This window comes from Gopherus evgoodei, chromosome 2 (genome assembly GCF_007399415.2).
Source record: "Gopherus evgoodei ecotype Sinaloan lineage chromosome 2, rGopEvg1_v1.p, whole genome shotgun sequence".
Lineage (NCBI taxonomy): Eukaryota > Metazoa > Chordata > Testudines > Testudinidae > Gopherus > Gopherus evgoodei.
Window position 1 is genome coordinate 54,339,918 of NC_044323.1, and position 23,906 is coordinate 54,363,823.

Genomic DNA, 23,906 nt, shown 5'->3' on the forward strand with positions numbered 1-23,906 from the left:
ATCCCCTTTCGGACAAACACGTTTGGAAACATGCACGTTTGGAAACATACTCCCTGAAAGCATTAAGTAGGACGAGGGAGCAATGGTTGCACTTACATGAAGAACCTGGCCTAACATCCTTCATGAGAAGCTAGCGTCCACACATAGAGCCATTAACTAGTCAAAGACTTGCCTGTGTCTTCCCTATAGTAGCTCATCTTTTGCACATGCCACCGAGGTGTTGTCTGCTATTAAAAAGCACAAAGCAAAAAAAATGCAAAAAAAATGCACTTTACTAGCTGCAACTGTTCTTTAAGGATGGACTTGACCCCAGAGCAGTCAGGCATTTCCCCACCCCTCTGACAAATATATTTGCTTTGGCATCAGAAATATTGGTTAAATTTCATGATATAATCACATACACACTGCCTGATCGCCTTTTTTTGCTTTAACATTTTGTGAGAAGTAATGCTAACCACCGAAACAGACCCGTCAGTTCCTTTCTTCCAAAAGGAGAACTTTATACTACATTGCAACAAGCTCCTCTCCAATTAAAATACACAAGAACCTTGCAGAAATCAGCTGCCAGATTTATTAATCTACCTGAAAACAAAACAAAAAAAATGGAATAAAACCAGAACTTTAAACAAGCCTTTTAGGTACAATTTCAAAGGGTTAATCAGTTCAATGAAAGCCTTTCTTCTTTTGCTGGGAGATCATGTAATGTTGGGCTGCTTGCTTGTTTTGTTCAGTGAGTCACTACCATACACCGTGTGTGTGTGTGTGTATATATATATATATACACACACACACGTACACACACAGACATATATATTCTCTTTAAATATTACACATTTGATGCAATGTTCTTTTTTTTCAAGACCCACCTCCCTCCCACCAATGCCCTGCTCCAGACAGGAAGTGCTCCACAAATGACATTAATGGAATCAAAACAGATCAAAGGACTTTTAATCAAAACGTGTTTCCTTCTAATCTTATTTCAATGGAAGCCACAATATTCAAAGTTCTAACTTTTCCCCTTCTTGGTGAAACTGCTACAGCTTCAGTGGTCTTGCTTTGATTTTGGGTTGATCACTGAAATTTTAAGTGCCACTGAGACCTATAAATTATTGACAGAACAAGATGGCATATTAAGGCATATATACACCCATGAAATATGTTGCCCTATGGGATTCAGGTGAATTAGATGCATGCCCAGAGAGTTCTTCTACACCTTTGGTCTCTAGCAGTCACTGCTTTTTAATTTTGAATGAATTGCATACAAAATCATTTATAGCTTACTGGCTTCTTGATTGACATTGAGTGGAAAATTAAGCCACCACCAAGGGGTGTCTTTGAAATCACATATATTACAATTACAATTATTGTTTTATGTTTATAAGTTCATCTTTGCTTTCTCCCCTAGATTTGTTATGGAATTGGAAAGTGAGGCACTCCTGTGAAGTAATAGCTTTTTAAATTTCACTGGGCTCTTCAAATCCCATTTTTTTACCCTCTTCAAACTCGGAAATGTTACATTTCAGAAAAGGTGCTCATAAATATTTAAAACGTGTTTTTTTCTTTTTGTTTTACACAAAGAATAATGTGTCTTGCTTTTTCAAGATTACCCCCTCAAAAATAAAATGATTTAAAACAAAACAAAAAACAAACCTCAAAACTTTAAATTGTCTTCCAAACATCTCTGATCACATTTACATTTCGTGTCCAAAACAAGTTGGTTGATAACATCAGTGCCAGCACTACAACGTCATACAGCGACTTCATTGTGTTCTTTGACAGTTCGCATAAGTCTCCGTTCCACCGGAAGTTACAAAAGGTTCCGCAGAGCTTTCCTTAGCAAGCTGAAGCTTACTATTCATTTGTCGATGCGCATAAAAGCTGCTTATAGCACAGCTATGGCGTAAGCTATTTTCTAAGCAATAAATGGTTCAAGTCATCTATTTTGTCCTGAAATGCTATCTGTCGTTACAGCATTGCTTATAAATGGTCATAGTAAATTCAGCATCAAAGAGAATATTACAGAAAAAGACAGCAGCAGAAGCATTAGCGTTATCTAGTATTTATATATGTTATCAACATAACACAGCAGTAAAAGGTTTAAATGCATATTAATGGGTACCGTGTCTAAAAATTACTAAAGTACCTATTTAGTGTATTGGATATTTTTCTCAAGGAGAGCTAGCTGTGTCTAAACAGCATAATTAGATATGTGACTTAGTACAGTTAATTCCTATTGATTAAATAACTTATTTATGTTGCAAAGGAAATGGAAGGAAAGAAAATGTTTTTCCCCTGATCATGACCCTGCATTTAACGCTGACACGATAATGAGAAAAGCCCGCCATATGTAATTACTACTCTCAACTGGACTTTGAAAGGTCAAAAACAATAGGATGGACTGTATTTGCATAGCAAAGTGGCACTAGATCAACATGCTATGCTACAAGTCTGCAACTTGCAGTCTGAAGGAAGGAATTGTGCTCCGTGGACACCAGCACTGCTGCATGCTCTGCCTAACATCCAAGTAAATGGGCATCTTCTGTAAGGCAGGGAAAACAAAAATATAAAATGCAAACAGAATGACAAAAAGATGTTCAAATATGTACATGAAAGGTGGACAGTCTATCATGTCTAGCTTCTACATTAAATCCTGCAATTTATGCTTTGATCCTCTTTATAACTGCAGAAAGACAATTAGGAATGACCAGAGACAAATGCCCAAGGCATGGTACTCTGATAATTATATCCAAACAGTTAATTTACACAATAAGAATTAACTGTACTATGGATACCCAGAGAAAATGTACAATATCTTATGCCGATATGAAACAAAACAGACGAAATAGCTTCATTGTACTTAAAACCTGTATGTTCCCTTCCCAAACTTAAGTAAAAAGTAAACCCACCCTTTTCCTCCCGTTGCACAGAATAAATGATTTGATTCCAACCCTCTCCTTTCAAATAAAGTGCGCTGTCCATGGCAGAACATAGGAGTAATGCAACAGGAAAAGCCCCCTTTAGTGTACTATTTAAAAAACAAACTCTGCTCTCCTCTGGATCTTGTGATAGAGGACAAGCACAGGGGAGGATGCCCCCTTTTCTGTCACTGCTATTAATACACATAGCCTTCGTTATAGGGATGGGTGTTACAGCAGCCGCCCTCCTGCATGTAGACCATGCTCTCGTCAAAGTGGGACAATGGCACGGTATCCTCCTCGTTGATGTGCCGCTCCATGTCTGTCTTCAGTAAGGGGCGTTGGTTGTCTGGAAAGGCCATGGAGAAAAGCGCTTCGGGATCACAAACAAACTTGTAGACATATCTCTCTCCGGCAACCTTAACACAAGGTTAAAAAGGAGAAGAAAAGAAAAAAGAATAGTGTAAGTTTTAGCACTTTAACAAGTTGTAGTTACAGATTTCTGAGGAATCTGCTTTCACTAGACAATGAAATAAAGTGCCATGGGAGTTCTCGGGCACCAACATTAGGAGTGAAATCCTGGTCCCATTGCGGTTAGTGAGAGTTGTGCAAAAGCAGACTACATAAAACACTTTGGGCTTTAGGGCACAGCACAACCCTGATTTCCTTTGGGGGTGGGGGTGGGGAATGAATTAAAAGATTCTATTTCTAAAGCTTATCACTTGTGATCACTTTCTGTACTTAAACAATGGCCAACAATGTTGTTTTTTCTGGGGAAAGTAAACAGCTTTTTACCACAGTAGTATGATAAAACCACAAAGTTATACACCATGTTGTGTCAACTAAAATATAGATAATCCATGATAGAACAGAACTGAATTTAGTTTGATGCAAATCAAGTCATACTCAAGTTATCTCAAATATACACAGAACATGTTGGTAGTGCATGTACTGCATGCAAACAAGGATGCCTTCATGTATTAAGCAGTAGTTCCTGCAAAGGCTAAGACATTTGGATTTGTTTACTGAGTGAAAGCCTATAGGCCCAGGACACTTGGGTTATCCCTTACTCTTTTCCAAAAGGCATTGGGGGTCCTCTGACTTCTATCTGCATATCAACCAAATATGGGCAAAAATGTGCTAGATTTAACATCTTACCTGAAAAGTGGGCTTACCTCAATCCCTATCAAGTTTACAGAGCACTATTTAAAAATTCCTTTAGAATTTAAAATATATATTTCCTTTTAAAAATGTAATGTTGTTTTGGAAAGTGAACGGGAACACAATCCTCATTACATCCATCTTTCCTTAGTTTGGAACAAACGGTTTTAATTTAACAGAGATGCATATTGAGCATGGAAAACAGAACACTATCTTAAGTCTGCAAGAACCCACTACAATTTAGGGCCTATCTTTCCTGGTTTTACCTCAAGTTAGTTGATTATCTGGGGTGATCCCCAGGGTAAATAACAAACGTTTTTACCCTGGAACAAACAAGCATCCATCCTTTACTGAGAAGAATAGACAGGCCTGTAACTAGAGCTGATCGGGAGAACAGAAGGGTGTGCTGTCTGCCGGGTGCTAAGATACAGGATGTGGACCTGAGGCTGAAAAGGATACTAGCGGGAGCGGGGAAGAATCCATTGATTGTCCTTCATGTGGGAATGAATGATATGGCTAGATACTCTCTGGAATGTATCAAGGGAGACTATGCCAGACTGGGGAAGACGCTTAAGGAAATCGAGGCTCAGGTGATCTTCACTGGGATTCTGCCGGTTCCTAGAGAAGGGCGACAAAGGTGTGACAAGATTATGGCGATCAACAGATGGCTTGGGCAGTGGTGCTATAAGGAGGGCTTTGGGATGTAAGGCCATTGGGAAGCATTTACGGACAGAAGATTGTTCTCTCGGGATGGACTTCACCTGAGTAAGGAGGGAAATAGACTTCTAGGATGGAGGCTCGCCGACCTGAGTAAGAGAGCTTTAAACTAGAAATTTGGGGGAGATGGTTGGGAGATGTTCAGATCTCCACACCAGAATTTAACCTTGAGAGGGAAGTAAACAAAGTAAGGGGGATACAGCCGTGGACAGAAGAATTGGCATAAGGAGGAAGGGTATTGTAGATAACAGACTAACAGGTGATGCTGGTGGTAGAATGTCTGTGCCTAGCAGGGTAAAGAATGTGAGTGAAGCCAAACGGCAAAAATTAAGATGTCTGTACATTAATGCGAGGAGCCTAGGGAACAAAATGGAGGAGCTAGAGCTACTGGTGCAGGAAGTGAAACCCGATATTATAGGGATAACAGAAACATGGTGGAATAGTAGTCATGACTGGAGTACAGGTATTGAAGGCTATGTGCTGTTTAGGAAAGACAGAAATAAAGGCAAAAGTGGTGGAGTAGCTTTGTACATCAATGAAGAGGTTAACTGTAAAGAAATAAGAAGTGATGGAAGGGACAAGACAGAGTCTGTCTGTGCAAAAATCACACTGGGAAAGAAAGCTACTAGAGCCTCCCCTGAGATAGTGCTTGGGGTGTGCTACAGATCGCCGGGATCTGATTTGGATATGGATAGAGACCTCTTTAATGTTTTTAAGGAAGTAAACACTAATGGGAAATGTGTGATCATGGGAGACTTTAACTTCCCAGATATAGACTGGAGGACAAGTGCTAGCAAGAATAATAGGGCTCAGATTTTTCTGGATGTGATAGCTGATGGATTCCTTCATCAAGTAGTTGAAGAACCAACAAGAGGGGATGCCATTTTAGATTTGGTTTTGGTGAGTAGTGAGGACCTCATAGAAGAAATGGTTGTAGGGGACAACCTTGGTTCGAGTGATCATGAGCTAATTCAGTTCAAACTAGATGGAAGGATAAACAAAAATAGATCTGGGACTAGGGTTTTTTATTTCAAAAGGGCTAACTTTAAAGAATTAAGGAAATTAGTTAGGGAAGTGGATTGGACAGAAGAACTTGTGGATCTAAATGCGGAGGAGGTCTGGAATTACTTTAAGTCGCAGCTGCAGAAACTATCAGAAGCCTGCATCCCAAGAAAGGGGAAAAAAACCATGGGCAGGAGTTGTAGACCAAGCTGGATGAGCAAGCATCTCAGAGAGGTGATTAAGAAAAAGCAGAAAGCCTACAAGGAGTGGAAGAAGGGTGGGATTAGCAAGGAAAGCTATCTTAGTGAGGTCAGAACATGTAGGGATAAAGTGAGAAAGGCTAAAAGCCAAGTAGAGTTGAACCTTGCAAAGGGAATTAAAACCAATAGTAAAAGGTTCTATAGCCATATAAATAAGAAGAAAACAAAGAAAGAAGAAGTGGGACCGCTAAACAGTGAAGATGGAAAGGAGGTTAAGGGCAACCTAGGCATGGCCCAATATCTAAATAAGTACTAAGGCTAAGGAGGAGCTTAGGGATAATGGAAGGATGACAAACGGGAATGAGGACATGGAGGTGGATATTACCACATCTGAGGTAGAAGCCATACTTCAACAGCTTAATGGGACAAAATCGGAGGGCCCAGACAATCTTCATCCGAGAATATTAAAGGAACTGGTGCATGAAATTGCAAGCCTGTTAGCAAGAATTTTTAATGAATCGGTAAACTCAGGGGTTGTACCGTACGACTGGAGAATTGCTAACGTAGTTCCTATCTTTAAGAAAGGGAGAAAAAGTGATCGGAGTAACTATAGGCCTGTTAGTTTGACATCTGTAGTATGTAAGGTCTTGGAAAAAAATTTGAAGGAGAAAGTAGTTAAGGACATTGAGGTCAATGGTAATTGGGACAAATTACAACATGGTTTTACTAAAGGTAGATCGTGCCAAACCAACCTGATCTCCTTCTTTGAGAAGGTGACAGACTATTTAGACAAAGAAAATGCGGTAGACCTAATTTACCTCGATTTTAGTAAGGCATTTGACACGGTTCCACATGCGGAATTATTAGTCAAATTGGAAAAGATGGGGATCAATATGAAAATTGAAAGGTGGAAAAGGAACTGGTTAAAGGGGAGACTACAACGGGTCATACTGAAGGGTGAACTGTCAGGCTGGAAGGAGGTTACTAGTGGAGTTCCTCAAGGATCAGTTTTGGGACCAATCTTATTTAACCTTTTTATTACCGACCTTGGCACAAAAAGCGGGAATGTGCTAATAGAGTTCGCGGATGACACGAAGCTGGGGGGTATTGCTAACACAGAGAAGGACCGGGATATCATACAGGAAGATCTGGACGACCCTGTAAACTGGAGTAATAGTAATAGGATGAAATTTAATAGTGAAAAGTGCAAGGTCATGCACTTAGGGATTAATAATAAGAACTTTAGATATACATTGGGGACGCATCAGTTGGAAGCAACAGAGGAGGAGAAGGACCTTGGGGTATTGGTAGATCACAGGATGACTATGAGCCGCCAATGTGATATGACTGTTAAAAAAGCTAATGCGGTTTTAGGATGCATTAGGCAAGGTATTTCCAGCAAAGATAAGGAGGTGTTAGTACCGTTATAAAAGGCGCTGGTGAGACTCCACCTGGAATACTATGTGCAGTTCTGGTCTCCCATGTTTAAGAAGGATGAATTCAAACTGGAACAGGTTCAGAGACGGGCTACTAGGATGATCCGAGGAATGGAAAACCTGTCATATGAAAGGAGACTCAAAGAGCTTGGCTTGTTTAGTCTAGCCAAAAGAAGGCTGAGGGGGGATATGATTGCTCTTTATAAATATATCAGAGGGATTAATATTAGGGAGGGAGAGGAATTATTTAAACTTAGTACCAATGTAGATACAAGAACAAATGGGTATAAACTGGACACTAGGAAGTTTAGACTTGAAATTAGACGAAGCTTTCTAACCATTAGAGGAGTGAAGTTCTGGAACAGCCTTCCAAGGGGAGTAGTGGGGGCAAAAGACATATCTGGCTTTAAGATTAAGCTTGATAAGTTTATGGAAGGGATGGTATGATGGGATAACCTAATTTTGGCAACTGATCTTTGATTATCAGCAGATAAGTATGCCCAGTGGTTGGTGATGGGATGTTGGATGGGATGGGATCTGAGTTACTGCAGAGAATTCTTTTCTGAGTGCTGATTGGTGAGTCTTGCCCACATGCTCAGGGTTTAGCTGATTGCCATATTTGGGGTTGGGAAGCAATTTTCCTCCGCGGCAGATTGGCAGAGTCCCTGAAGGTTTTTCGCCTTCCTCTGCAGCGTGGAGCATGGGTCACTTGCTGGTGGATTCTCTGCAGCTTGAGGTCTTCAAACCACAATGTGAAGACTTCAATAACTCAGACATAGGTTAGGGGTTTGTTATAGAAGTGGATGGGTAGGGTTCTGTGGCCTGCTTTGCGCAGGGGGTCGGACTAGATGATCACATTGGTCCCTTTCGACCCTAGAATCTATGAGTCTATGAGTCTTTACAAACATTGTTAAGTACTGTTCAAAAAACTCTAGTGGAGGCATACCTGTGACACTGTATGGAATCTGGGGGACACTTGAGGATATTATGAATACCAATATTGTAAAATTGCAAGGAGTTATACCAGATATGCCATGTAAGATATCTGCAAAAATGTTATATAATTTGCCATATATGATCATCTCATTTATATGTTTGTATCACCGTTATATTTTGGGTTACAGATATGTATGTATGTATGTATTTCAAAACTTGTGCTATGCTTCTGGGTGACATCTCCAGACAGTTTGGCAGCAGCACAGCTTAGCCTGCTTGATGGCTCATTAAGGACCATCAGCTATACAACTGACCCATTGAGAGAAGGCAAGGGATATACCCTATGACTCAGCAAGGATGCAGCGGACATGCCTACGGACAGAACTCTAAGGCCATGGCTACACTCACACTTTACAGCGCTGCAACATTCACGCTCAGGGGTGTGAAAAAACATCCCCCTGAGCGCTGCAAGATACAGCGCTGTAAAGCGTCAGTGTAATCAGGGTGGCAGCGCTGGAAGTGCGGCTCCCAGCGCTGCACGCTACACCCGTAAAGGATGTGGTTTACATGCAGCGCTGGGAGAGCTCTCTCCCAGTGCTGCCGCTCCGACTACACTCACACTTCAAAGCGCTGCCGGGGCAGCGCTTTGAAATTCCAAATGTAGCCATACCCTAAGGCTTTCAAGCCATGTGCTCGGCAGCTTGTGTTTGAAACAAAGGAAGCACAGGCCACATGGCAAAAGACTATAAAAGGCAGCTGCATCCTCTACATTTTGTCTTCAATCCTGCTTCTTACCACTGGAGGAACTTTGCTACAAACTGAAGCTCTGAACAAAGGACCAAATGACCCATCCAAGCTATGTGGATGTGTTCCAGAGGGATTTTCAAGCCAGCAAACTCATCAATACTGCTTGGAACCTGATATACAGACTTTGCATGTATGTGACTGTTTTATCATTTAACATCTCGCTTCTTTTTCTTTTTTGTTTCTTTATAATAAACCTTTAGTTTTACACACTGAAGGATTGGCTGGCAGTGTGGTATTTTGGGTAAGATCCAAACTTATACTGACTGGGTAATGTGGCTGACCCTTTGGCGTCAGAAGAACATTTTGTACAGTGAACAAAGTTTTTAAATAACTTCTCACTGTACAGGACTTAGGCGTGATTGGGAGCCAGGGAACTGGAATACAATAAGAGGGCTGTGTGATTTCTTTTCTTGCTTCTTGATAACCAGTGTAGGGGATCAGAAGCACAGTTTGTGACTGGCTGGGGAGTTCACCTTCAGTGTTACCCACCAGTCTTGGAAGTATCTGCTCTCCCTTTTGCAGTCTGCCCTGACCTTGGCATTTCCAGCGAGGGCTGCCCCAGGCACCATCTTAAAAGCACAATGCACATATGTGCAGTTAGGTAAGTGGCTAGCTAGTTACTTGCCAGAAAGGCTTGCAAACTGTACTAAGTGGACCAATAGCAGACGAGGAAGAAACTAATATGCTCCACTGGCCGAGCCATTAAAGTGCACAGTCTAAGCTAGGACTATACAAGCTTTGCTGGGAAAGCAAGTTTATAAATTGTTTGGGCCAACTGCCTTTTCTTCTCTTCCCCTGGAAAAAAACCGGAAACACCTACAAAGTAAACGCTAAAAGCTAGCACAAATTAATGGAGTGAGCTCAAAGGGTCAGAAGTCTGGAAATTCCAAAAGTGACGTTTGTTCAATTATGTTATCTTCTGCACAACATGGCTAAGTAAAGTGTCCTATCCATCTTTGCTTGTAAAATATGAAAGTTAGTCGTGGTTATTAATGGATACTGTAAAACAGACAGGATGTGCAATGCAGGCGACTTAACCCTGCTGCAGCAGCTTATGGGCCCACTCTAGGGAAGCAGGTGCTGAGCACCTCCTGTGAGATGCTGAATTGAATTAACTGGAAGCTGAGGGCTCTCGAACCTTCACAAGAGGCACTATGGTCAGATATGTGAAGGTATTTAGGCACCTAAATATATGGAGAGTCACCTACTGGGATTTTCTAAGATGCCTATGCACAATCCTCAGTTATTTAGGCACCAAATTGCCATTGGAATCAATGGAAGTTAGATGCCTAAACACACCTGAGGATCTAGGCCAAAGTGCCTACCCTTATATTTTGGCACCTAAACACCTTTAAAAACCTGGATCTTAGTACTTCACAGAATCAGTTCCTGACTTTGAAACTTCCCATCTTTGGAACGCGTGATCTCATAAGCTGAATGCTGCAATAACACAAGTGTTGTACTTCATAGTTGTAAAAGCACGCTCAGATCACTGGATTGCACAGTGTTGATTCCAGGTTTAAACTTGTTAGCTGTGTGGATTCACAAAGTTAATGTGAATAATAGATAAGGAAGCAAGTAATGCAAGGAGATAATTAGGGTCTCTGGTAACATCAAGGAACACAAGAGCCTGATTCAGCAGCTGCTGCAAGCAGGGAACTCCTATTGACTTCTGAGTTGAATGCACGTAACAACTTCAGATACAATCAAGTCCACAGGAATATGGGAATGGTTTGTCACTGGGACCACACTATTGCACATCAGTTATTTTAAATATTAAGTATTTGTCAGTATGGTTTTTATATTACATTTCAGAATCCATTAAAAATCACTATCACTGTGATACTGAACCAATAATATTGTAACTATTGATGATTCTTCTATTTTGCAGTTACTAAAGTATCTGTTTGCTGGACAGGTAATTTAGATCTGAAAAGCACTATCCAGAGTGGATTCTGTACTTTGCCTCTCTTGGGTCCCACAGGCATCCCTTCAGCTATTTTTTGCATGCTAGTTTTTGTCCTTGCATCATGATCAGCTCAATGTTTATGATCAGAAAACATACATACACACAATGACACATTAACACAGTGTAATAGTTATATGTGTACCATCCCCCCCCGACACACAGTAGACACAGACTGTAGCATGTAAAATACAAAACCTTAGCTTATGTCCAAAAGAGTGAAAAACCTGTTTGAGTAACGCAATTACCAGTGTTCCTTCTTATAGCATGACTTATGGATGAATGTGCAACATTCCAGTGAAATTTAATGCTGCATTAGCTGCTCACCTTTTGCATGATTCCCTTCTCATAATAATAGCGAAGTGAACGGCTAAGTTTATCATAGTTCATAGCTGGTCTATTTTTCTGAATCCCCCAGCGACGGGCCACCTGCCACAGAAATGGATTAGCAGTGATTTGTTAAATGCATTTAACAAGCAGACCTTAGCATCAGATTATTTTTTTATACATAAACAACCACTGCAGGTGGGAGGCATACAAAGAGGAGAAAAGGTTGGTATGATATCTGAATTTCCTGTGTCCCGGTATGATTTTTAAACCACACATGTAATCTTTTTACTATAACATGACAACAGGCATTTTTATTTGTCAATATGGTAGCTTAATTTTTAAAAAATGAAAAGAAATAAAGATAAACACATTTAAAGAGTGGGTGGACCGAGCCTCCCAAAGCCAAGAAGAAAACTCTTCTTCATGCTGCTTTGTAGATGAGCTTCCCGCTTTTCCTGTATCATTTTTGTTACTGGAGCACTGTATATCACACAAAACCTTTCCACTTCAGTTCAGGAAGTCATACAGATTGCTGCTGTAATAGTCACAGTAGTGAGGCTATTAGAAGATACAGGATAAAAGAAAACCACCTTTCCCCATGCACATGCTACTATAGGCGAGGAAGGCAGAGAAACTAAAAAACCCTATTCTGATACTAGAACTTGTTGGATAACCAGCTTGGTGAAAAAGACTAATATCAAACACAGGCAGCACAAACCACACCTTAGAACCTGCCTGTTTATTTATTTTTAGATGAAATGCAGACAACTCATGGAAATCTATGAAAGCAACTCAATGGAGAGTGATATGCCTGCTGCAGTCATCTTTATTTTGTGTCTGTCTTTATGCCTCTTGTTTTATTACCAGACATACTTCCGTGAAAGCAGGCTTTTTCTTACTCATTCTCCACCTGAGGTCATAATCCACTGTTTGTGAAATCACAATTATTTGCTGGAATGTTACTCCACATGAGGCATAAGCAGCAGGAGCTTGTGAACTCTAAAGGAAGTTGATGAAAATACATTTCATGGGCCTGTTATGTCATCCAGTGAAATCAAAGGGAGTCCTTCCATTGACTTCAGTGGGTTTTGGATCAGGCCACAAAAGAAATAGAAATTAACGGTCATCTAACTTTCTTAACACCAATGCATACACATAGTGTGCTATAGGGCTTGAAAACTTTCACCATCAAATCAACCGACACAGTTAAAGAGCCAATTTCCATGATGCGACACAACCATTTTCAATGACCAGCTAAACTGGAGGTAGAATCTGTTGGCAGCTGAGTGTGAAGATCATCCCAGTGTAGAGGGACACTTGAATGGAGCAGAACCAGCATAGACGCTCCTATGAAAACCCCTCCGTACTGCTACCGTAGGGGCCATATCTGGAGGATGGAGGACATAGCTACAACCTGCCGATCCTTGACTGCTCTAACCGCCAGCTGGAGCTGTGGGAAGCTGATATAATTGAGGGCCAAATGAAAACCATCTTAAATTATGCCTGGCAACAACAGGCCTAGTTGAGGGCGTGTGTGTGTGTGTGTGCGCGCACGCAAAAACAACCTTGCACCTCTCCTAAACTGCACTGTGTGCTTCTTACCTGCAGTTGGGAGTGAGTCCTAAAACAGAACGTTCATTCTAATCCCCACCCACCTCCACATACCTCATCCCCATGCGTAGTTTTAAACCAATCACATCACTTTGTGATTGCACTGATCAAAATATCAGCACAAGTATTTTACTGAACTCACACAACCAGATTTTCTGTTTTGTGGGCAGGGAGGATGTAGAATGGTTCATACTCTAGCTAGTGAAAGGAAAGTTTATTTATAAAAACAGCCTATTATTTATTCCTGTTGCTTCTGTTCCACACGATTTAAGCCTCCATTCAGCAAATATTTATGCATGTGAGTAACGTTACACTCTTGACCAATCCTGATTTCAATTGAACTATGCATGTGTAGAAGCGTTTCCAGGATTGGAGCCTGAGCTGGTGGCACATGGGTGAGGATTTTCAAAGGTGTCTAATTCCTACTGAAATTGAATGTAAGCTTGATGCCCATCTCCCTTAAGCTTCTTTCAAAATTCTAGCCAGAGCCTTTGGACTTCCCATGCCAGTGCCCGAGCCCTTCAAATTTACCTTAGCATTTTTCAATTCGAAGAGACGGGGTTAATAACCTTGCATTTCATAGACACATGGGGGCGGGGGAGCACATTTTCAAGAGCGTTCAGCACCCAGTAGCTCCCATTATTTTCCATGTAATTCATCTGAAAATCTGGCCTCCAACTGTCAGTGCTGAGTATTTTGAAATATGGTACTTAACTTCCATTTGTTTTAGTGATTGTCTGTGCATGATTAGTTGAATCAAGACACTTAAAATAATGTGTACCTCTTCTAAACCTACCAGCATGTACAGTACCTGTCCTCCCTATATTACCTAAGTAAACTTTGCATCTCTCCAGAAAAGGAATACAATTAATTTGTAGGATGCATAAATCTATTTTGAGATGTATTGTCCTTCAAACAGCAAACTTCCACACCCACCTCTTCTGGCTCGATCAGTTTGAATTCCATGCCTCGGCCAGTCCAAGCAATGAAGTGAGAGTTTGATGGGTCATCAAGAAGGGCTACCAAAAACTGCCAGAGCTGAAGTGAGCCCCGCCGCTGATATGTGGGTCCCTCACGGTACATCCCTGGCTCTTGTTTGATGTCACCTACACACACACAAAATGTCAAATATTCATCAGTGATCAATTAGTTTGATGAAATGCCAAACCAACCACTACAGTTTGTAAAACTGTACAAAACAAATCCTTATCACCTTACAAGCCTGCATATACTACCTTCCCTTCTTCTTGCTTATTATATATAATACACTCATACAGGTAATTTACTAGCAAATTAAAACAAAAAAGTAGATTCCCTAAACTTAGTCACACGTCATGTCAGTCTTCGTTGTTTTTCATCTAACTCTGATGTATGCAAATCTCACTAGCAAACAACATTTTGCAATACCCTTTATCTGAAAGAGCATGAACTGTTTTTGTAAACAACTCCAATGCCTGAAGAATTTCATTTGTATACAATACTTTGCACAGCCCCCATTTTGAAAATGTAATTTATGCTTCATATAGCTGCAAAACCCTACTGACTGAAACTTCTTTTGCATGCAAATACTTCTAAGGGAAATTTGACAGAGCATTTGACTTGAACTTAAACAGCATTGGCTTTATGTATAGGCATGCAAATCCTGCAGATATGTGAGTTCCTCTGTGGCATATTGGACTTGCATACAAGATAGTTCATTTTTAGCATGCTTTATAATTTACTCAAACCTACAGATGAGATTAGCATTTCTCCTTAAAGAGCAGTAAGTTATTTTTGCTTAAATTTCAGACCCAGGGAAATCTATCAAATAAACAACATTTTGCTAACTGCTCTGCACAAATTGGTAATGAAACACTGTTACACTCATACTGTGTGTTTGCTTTTTTTAAATTGTATTTCTACTGAACAACTCAGGGAAATAACATTAGCTAAAAGGTCTGGGGCTAGAACAGAGATTTTGTTTCTGCTAATGATGACAGCAATCCTCGGTCTACTGGTAAAACTCGATTCTCCACTTCACCACCAGAACAGCAACTTTTGCCAAGCAGCCTGACCTGAATGCAGCGTTGCTGTAGCCGTGTCTGTCCCAGGATATTGGGAGAAACAAGGTGGGTGAAGTAATACCTTTTATTGGACCAACTTCTGTTTGTGACAGAGACAAGCTCTCGAGTTACACAGAGCTCTTCTTCAGGGCTGGGAAAGGTACTAAGGGTGTCACAGCTAAATACAAGATGGAACAGTTTAGCATAATTAGTAAGCACCTATTCTATGGGAACATTTAGGACGCTGAATTTATGGTTTACTACAACAATCTGTGACCCACTAATCCCCCTTTTTGTTCTATGACTACAGTGGCATTAACGGGCCACTACCTGTTGCATGGTCCCTTTGAATATGGGCTAACTACTTATGCCAAACTATCTGTTTGATCTTGTATTTAGCTGTGACACTCTTAGTACCTTTCTCAGCCCTGAAGAAGAGCTCTGTGTAACTCAAAAGCTTTTCTTCCTCAGCAACAGAGGTTGGTCCAATAAAAGCTATTACCTCACCCACCTTGTCTGTCTAGCGATGGAAGTCAGGATTTTACATTAACCAAAAGCGTAAGGAGAGCCTCATTGCCATTATAGAAGGGCTCAATGTAGTCAAAAGAATAAGAGCATTACAAACAGAATACAGCCTTTTATAAAAAGGAAAGAACACTAAGGCAATAGTTGGCAAAAAAAAACCTGGCTCTTAGATTTAAGTTAAATCCTGATCCTGCAACCACTTATTTTTCAAGGACAAGATCTGTCTTCTAACTATAGTTGAGTAACATGTAAACAGTAAGTGCAGTATTACTGAGGACCTGATTCTTAGTTAGTGTAAGCTGGCAGAGAGATATACACTGATTTCAACAGAAACAGTAGAGAATCTAGCCCCTAAACTTTAGGTACATTGCTGGATATATCCCACTTTTACCCTATGGGCCACATGCAATGAAGAGCCAATATCATTTTTAGAACAATGGGTGATTGTGCTCACATCTCTGCTCTCACCACATTAGAAGCATGTACAAACACACATATTCTAAAAGTTTTATTAAAATTAATTTTAAAATTAAATAGACACAAGTTAAGAGGGAAGGTACTGTACTTCTGGGGTCAGGCTTGAGTTATGAGGGATTACAGGCAACAAGGGTGAAGAGATACGTATCACACAATCAGCATAGACCTGATTCTGATCTTGTGACGAGCACTGCACTGTCCACTTACTTCAAGTCAGCTGTTTCTCTTGGAAGAGTATATGTATTTCAAACATTTATTTTTGAAGCAATCTGCTCCAACTTTCGATTCTTATTTTTTAAAAATAAAATGTGCAGCTGTTCAGGAATGAAATAAATGGATATTGCTCCTATAGATAATTTTAACTTCATGAAGTAAAGAAACAGAGGGCCCAACCCTGCTCCAGGGTTGTAAACAGGAATATTTCACCAGTGTCCATGGAAGTAGGACCAGACACATAACGTTTCTTGTTTAGAAATAAAGATCTGAGTTGATGTGCTATATAAAAACACAATTAGCTTACATTCCATCACCCAGAGTACAAGGGTGACTGTGAGTAAAACCATTCCTTCCGTGAAAGCGTCAACCCCATGACAATATAGTGCTGGATTTAGCAATCATCAGAGCTTAGGTCTAATAGCATTCAGAATCCTCCATTTACTTCTTGCTATTCCACATCAGCTCTGATATGCTGGTGGCACCTCAGTTTCAAAGCTATGTAATTCTCCAGGTTAATCTTAATTTGAGGGCCTCCCATTCATAAGCAGATGTAACCAGTGGGTTAGACATGCAAAGGTTTGATAACACGCACAAATGTCCTAGGGACAAACTGGAGCTCTCCAAACTGCATTAAACAATGTTCAGAGAGCCTTTCACAGTCAACTTATCAGAAGGACAGCCACTCAATCCTATTAAACAAGCAAAGGTGGATGTACAGAGACTAAGCCAAAGCAGCAACTACACTAGAACCTCAGAGTTACGAACAACTCGGGAATGGAGGTTATTCGTAACTCTGAAATGTTCCTGACTCTGAACAAAATGTTACGGTTTGTCCATCAAAAGTTTACAACTGAACATTGACTTAACTTTGAAACTTTACTATGAAGACGAAAAATGCTGCTTCCCCTTCATTTTTGTAGTACTTTACGTTTAACACAGTACCCTACTGTATTACTTGGGCGGGGGGTGTCCCTGACGGCTTACTTCTGGTTCCAAATATGTGATTGACTGGTCAGTTCATAACTCTGAGGTTCTCCTGTAAATCAATTAGCTGTTCAGTCTGCAAATCACTTACCCAAAGTTGCAGACTATCACATACTTGGCCTAATTATGCCTTTGGTTACAATGGTACAGAACTATAGTAAATAAGAGTTGCACCAGGAAATCCATATACTGAGATGACTTTGGGCTATTTTATCTGACGTGACCACATTACTCATCTTTGGAAAATGTTTGTTATAATGGCCAGTACTACGAAAAGGAAATTCTTTTGGTACGAACCCTTTTCAACAACTACCAAGTAGCACAAGGTTTAATACAGACATCTCTCTAGACAAAAAAAGAAAAAAAAATACATCAAACCCCGAACTGCTCTGTTGCACTTATGTTCAATAATTCAATTCTTCATGGACAATGAGACACAACAGGCTGCATTAGTCATCAGTAAATCCAGAGGAGCTGCTTTCTGTTCTGCTTTGTTAATTACAGGATCAGTTTTCAATAAATCTCTAATAACAAGCTGTATGTGATCATCAGTGCAATGGAAATCCTCCTTTACTTCTCAGCACAGCCAGAACTGTGCTTCTCTAACATATCTCGGATACAGAATCTCTCACTAGCAAAAATGGACTGACATCCTATTGAAAAGGTGACTTTGGTTTCAAGAGGCAGAGGTCAGTTTTGGTTGGGTGCACTGCAAATGATGTGTTAAGGAATCTTAAATTGGAATGTTACTGACCTTTTTGATCAACAACTCCCTTTCAAACTCCCCACACCAGGAAAAAAACCAGAAATATGGAATACATACCATCAAACTTCTCTGGAACAACACAAGTGTCATCATAAAACTGTCTAGGTCCCTTTTCATACATACAACCTGTAAATTGAAGAGGAGAGGTTATTTGCTAAATGTAATGAAGGGAGAAAACACATTGCATACTGTCTTAAAATATATGTTAAAGCAGAAGACTGGGAAGCAAAATATCTGTCTTTTACTGGTAATTTCTTCTAGTTATGGACTACTTTCATTAGATATATTAAATGCCTTTACTGTGCACTAACAAACTTCATTTTGACAAAGGCCCCAAACCTTCACCTACTGAAGTCTGAGGTCTGCCACTTTTAAATGGGTGCAGGATCAGGCCCAAAGAGAATCCAAAGAGATTTTTAAAACAGCACTGCAAACTTTAACGCATTAGCTAGGTTCCTTAACAGGTGACTGAGACTGTCAAACCAACAGACTGGGGAGCAGCATTTTACCAGGATGGACTCAGGGAGGCAAATTTATGAGAAGTGCTCATTCAAGAGCTAGTGCCATTGGAAAGAATATTGAGCAAGTCCACATTTCAGCTGCTTGAATCCTATCGAACCTTTGGTACTAGTATAGGTTGCAATGATTTGGCACATCAAAAACACAGGGATAGAGCAGGGGGCAGCAGAGGATGGAGTTTTCCAAGCAGCACAATAATTCATCATGTGATCTCCAAATTTCTCCACTAAAAAAATACCAAAAGCAGGGGTGGCTCCAGGCACCAGCGCATCAAGAGTGTGCCTGGGGCAGCAAGCCACGGGGGGGCAGCCTGGCGGTTGCCATGAGGGCAGCAGTCAGGCTGCCTTAGGCAGCATGCCTGCGGGAGGTCCAATGGTTCCACAGATTGGGCGGCAATTCGGCAATGGGCACGCTGAAGGCATGGGACTGGCGGACCTCCCACAGGCAAGCCGCTGAATCCGTGTTACCAGCGGACCTCCCGCAGGCATGCCGCCGAAAGCCACCTGACTGCCATGCTTGGGGGAGCAAAATACATAGAGCTGCCCGTGCCCAAAAGTTTCTCTTGTACAAAAGTGACATACAAAATAGAAAACTTAACTTCTGTTCTGTTTGGGTGAGCCAGAAAGCCTTCTTGCCTCATGTAAATGGAATGGCAGCTAGGCACTTCTGAAAGGAGAAGACAACGCTAGTCAAAAGACTGTCTGGAATTGAAAGTGTGCAGGTTATCAATGAGACAGGCTACAGATAGAAGAGTAACAGAAAGGGACATAAGTCACAGCGAGCGGGAACCTGTCAACACATAGTTAGCATTTCAGAGCAGCATGCACAAAGCATGGCAAAAAAGAAAACCATACTGTGTGGAACACTGATCTTGTCTAACACAGGCACTTGAACTCAAATTTTTATCGTCATTAACCTTGTTAAAGGTCAACTCCCATGACAATCACATTTCAGTGTGATTACAGACCAAAATACACAAGTCAGAATTAATTTTCTAAACCCCACACTTATGCATCTAGGTCTTTTGGTAACCAAACTGACATAGCAATGATTTTGAAATCAATAGCTCGCCAATCATAGCAGAGACTAATAAACCACAAAATATGACATAATTATCACAGGGAATGCTTCTGAGCCTGGGTTCCAAGTTCTGAAAGTGTAAAGGCATTTTCTCTAACTGTTAGGACACTTTAGAACATGTGTAAGGAATTCAGTGGTATTGGTTACCGTTTTTACAGCATTGTGCACTTTTAAGGCAATACAAATGCATATAGAGTTTATAATTTCTACTATCTATGTTGCCAATGTTTCTTTAAGCCTGGAAGAAGAATGAGAAAGCCAAACAATACTAATTAAAATGGTATGCTCTGTGCAGACACCCATCTTTGTATTTTCCCCTCACTTGACTCTATCCCTAGTTATGCCCCATGCAAACAAACCAGACCACAAATGGCTGCCCTTCTAGTCCATTTTTTTAACCTGCCTATTGAATACCAAAAGTCTTGCTTAAGAAAGTCTGCTTGATCTTGTGATAAACTCCTACCCTAAGCCATGCAATCTTATAACACATGACTCTGGAAGAGATGCAAAGAGAGGTCAGGAGAGACGGACATTATTCTTCTAACATGGTCTACAACCCCTTTTCAGAACGCAATTCTAAATTTCACTGTTCACTGACTGGTGATGAGTATCAAGGGCTTGGCAGGATAAGAAAATGAGGTTCTATACTGAATTCCCACAGCAAGCACAGCACAGGATAATAATAAGTTTCCTCCAACCGTCTGAAAGCCCCATCCCTCTTTTATTTCTTGTTTTCCCTATCAAGCATTCAGTACTTGTCTCCTTGGGCTCTAGTATTTCAAGCATCTTTTACAACTATTCTGAGTAATCACAGGAATCAGTGATTCAATGTTCAGATAGGTCAAGTGTAATTTTGTAAACCAGAAGTCAAAGCTGCAAGCAGTGGTTCACAAGCAAAGAATCACTCAGGTTACCAAACAGATTAGATTGTAAGCAAACGGAAAAAGAATCTATGTAAAAGGAGGAAGCTTGAGAATTGAAACAGATGTTATTTTCTATTTTAGGTAAAAATTCACTAATATTGGCAACAAAACCTATTTGCAACTCATGATGCTGGCTCTTGCAAAATGATCTAACTGACAACACAACGGAGCTGTGCATGTAGCTATCAATACAATTGTGTTTTTAGCCAACCTTGGTAATATCTCTTGTGCGCCAAAATCAATTATAATTAACATCTGGTGACTTTTTTTTTAAGACAAGTCTTGTTTGTACCAACATTATTTAAATGCAACCGTACTCTAAGATTAAATATTCCACAGAGGACTGAAAAATATAGCAGAGAAGAGTCTATTCCTCATAAAGTAACTAAAGTCTTGTTATTCTAAAGTGCTATCAGTTAATTTATGACTATCAGAGTGGGTCAGACTCTAATCAAATTGTAGAAACATTTCCAAAGTGATTATTCAATCAAATGACTAACATGGTTAATTAGGAGCCATAAACATTGCTCTGAAGTTCATCAAAGTAATGACTTGCCCAGAAAAATTACTCCTAATTAAATTGCCTGCTGCTTTCATTTCAACCTTATCTAATAAAAACTCCAACCAATGAAATTTAACATTGCAGTTTTAAATTTACTAAATGCTTAACTAAGATCCAGAAGTATTTTAACTAGCTAAGCAGAGTTACTTCAAAAGCAAACATTTTAGAGCAGAAATTTCAGAGCAATTGTGTATTTTCTTGTTAAATTATGGTCTCAAGAAGATAAATGCATCAGCGCAAAGGCATGGAGCTACTTTCAGGGCATACTGCAAGTAGCTGAGGTGAACTGGTTGTATCACCTTCAGATCTTTTAGCAGCTTACAGATATTAAATAAATATGCCTGGCTTCTGGATATGCAACTGACATATGGCACATTCTTAGCTCACATTATAAAATTATGTCACCTTACGAAGGGCAGAGTCCAGTGAAAAAGTAAGGATGCATAAGGAGTGCTATTAATCTGGAACACTCCGAGGTCATGCTGGTCTCCCTTAACCCTAAGAGCAATAGAGCAGTCGTCTTAAAATAGTGAAACTAGCCTTATTTTGTATTCTTCTGACACCATTCACCCCCCAGTAAGTGTTACTTTAAAATATATGATCCAGAGACTGAAGCAAAACCTGTTCTTCGGGGAATGCCAAGGAGGAACTTGATAAACTATGCTGTGCCTTCATCAAGAAGTACAAAGTAAGAACCCAATCTTCCTCCTACTGAAAACAGGGAAATCAACTACTAACTCCAGTGCGCGCAAGGTCAGGTCCTATCTGAACAGCTCATACTGGATTCTATACAAACAGGGAAGGGATTTGATCCTTCTTGTTTAGCACAACTCTCATATTAATATGCGGCAACCTGAGGGGCTGTCACAGACACAAGCGGAATGACTCAGTGCTCGAAGTCCACTGCTCACACCTTGACTCTGATGGAGATGAGGACAGCAAGGGCTACTTGCCCCCAATACTCCCTGCTGTGAAGAAGTAGGCAGAGTGGGAAGCATTCTAGCTCCACCGTCTCCCACAGAGTAGTTGACCCGCTGCACAGGGGAAAGTAAGGTTGCCACGAGAAAGGGTGAAGTAACTTCTTCCTCCCTCAGAGCAAGGGAGAAGAAGAGGAGGAACTGAGAATTTGAATCACAATTCATTCTCAGGTCTCCTCCTGGCACAGTGCAGCTCTCCACAGCAACCCTCACTTAGGGCAGGCTGCAAAATTGCAATCTAGCCCTGAATGATTTAGTACCTATCCCAGAATAAATGGATTTCTGGGACAAAATGAGAGTTCTATCAGAAACCTGAAGTTCTAGCTTTCCTGGAAGAAATACTCTGCCACTGAGCTCCATTGCTCTAAAAGGGGCAGATCTTCTGGTTCACACTTCTTTACAACCCATAGCAGATAAGGGCCTGGTGAAAACGATAACACAGCGGGGATTAAATTCTGTACAAAAAACACAAAGCAAGGAAGCAAAGATGTGATTCTGCCACAAGTGGCAGTCACTTATATTGAGCCTGCAAACAAGTCTCTCGCTTTGATCAATAGACCCCATTCACAGACAAAACCTGTTTTCTTCCTTAAACACAGTAAATAAAATGATAGTATTGACACCGGGACCATGCTCTTGTCTTCCTGTTTACTTTTCTAATTCTTCTCTCACTTACCTTCTGAGACTGGATAGGATACTATTATAAGAATGGAAGCTAATCACTAAAACTTCAAGGGGTTTGGCTAGAGAAACAGCCAATCGTTTAACTTGACCTGACAGCATTTCCTTCTGAACTGTTCTTTTGGTCTTTAAAATAAATATAAATCCATCAGACCCTCAAAAGAAGGGCTATGATGTAGGTCAAATCCCAGGCTTCCATGACTGTGGCTCAATACACCAAATCCTTAGCTGGATTTGGTTTCATAAGTAGACACACATATCATGTCCCTCTGCTCTGCCTGCTGTTGTTATAAGTGGGCAAGACAGAAAAAAATCAATAGAATCCTGTTCACCTTTTCTTTTCTTGGCTCAAGAGCCAATTTTAGTTGTTAAAGAAAATGTTAAAGTTAGGACAGGTTATATTTTCGGACTCCCAGCCTCAACGGTGTCTCATTTTAATAAAATAATAATGTATATGCACATAGTATTTATAGTACGAACCAGGAGCACTTAAAATTTAAATTAATATACTTCCTATGCACCAGGGTCATTACATCCACCACTAAAATGCAGCCAGCTCCAGGATGGAAAGTAACATCTGTTTAATACAGCAACTTAACCCAACAGTTTAGAGTGTGAGGTGAAGAAGAATACAGTAATCAGCTGAAAGCATAAGGGGAATTTTTAGGTAGGCAGCAGGATGGATTTGATTTAAATCATGATTTAAATTATGATTTAAATCACTAGTCAGGAAGACTCAATTTAATCATGGATTTCTACATAAAAGTGCATTCTTGTTGGTCGTTATAACCTTAATACATATTCTTCACAACTCAGAGATAGACATAGGTTTCATTTTCAGAAGGTACACACTATACATTTTAAAACAGTGATTTATTCTGAAAAAAAACTTTTCAGATTTGTTTTACAGCTATATCAGAAAATGAATGAGTGTTTGGTTATTTCATTTACCAAAGGTAATTGAAGCAGATATTTATGAAGTCACTGGGAGGTGAACTATCTCCGATTCAGCAGGTTAATCATTAATATTTGGAGTATATGCTCTACTAGGAGGAGGACATCACCAGACAGAC

General features: G+C 40.3%; 1 protein-coding gene across 6 annotated transcripts in view; it reads right to left on the reverse strand.

The window, feature by feature from the left end:
• Window positions 1–567: 567 nt before the first annotated feature.
• The window catches only part of ETV1 (ETS variant transcription factor 1), a 77,959-nt gene continuing 54,620 nt past the window's right edge, over window positions 568–23,906 (reverse strand). For all 6 annotated transcript variants that reach the window (XM_030550685.1, XM_030550681.1, XM_030550683.1 and 3 more), the window contains 5 exons: window positions 19,208–19,276; window positions 18,149–18,217; window positions 14,018–14,187; window positions 11,468–11,569; window positions 568–3,334 (listed from right to left, as the gene is read on the reverse strand). In XM_030550685.1, coding sequence (XP_030406545.1) covers window positions 3,113–3,334; window positions 11,468–11,569; window positions 14,018–14,187; window positions 18,149–18,217; window positions 19,208–19,276 — 632 coding nt within the window. In that variant the 3' untranslated portion in view covers window positions 568–3,112. The remainder of the gene's footprint in view (window positions 3,335–11,467; window positions 11,570–14,017; window positions 14,188–18,148; window positions 18,218–19,207; window positions 19,277–23,906) is intronic.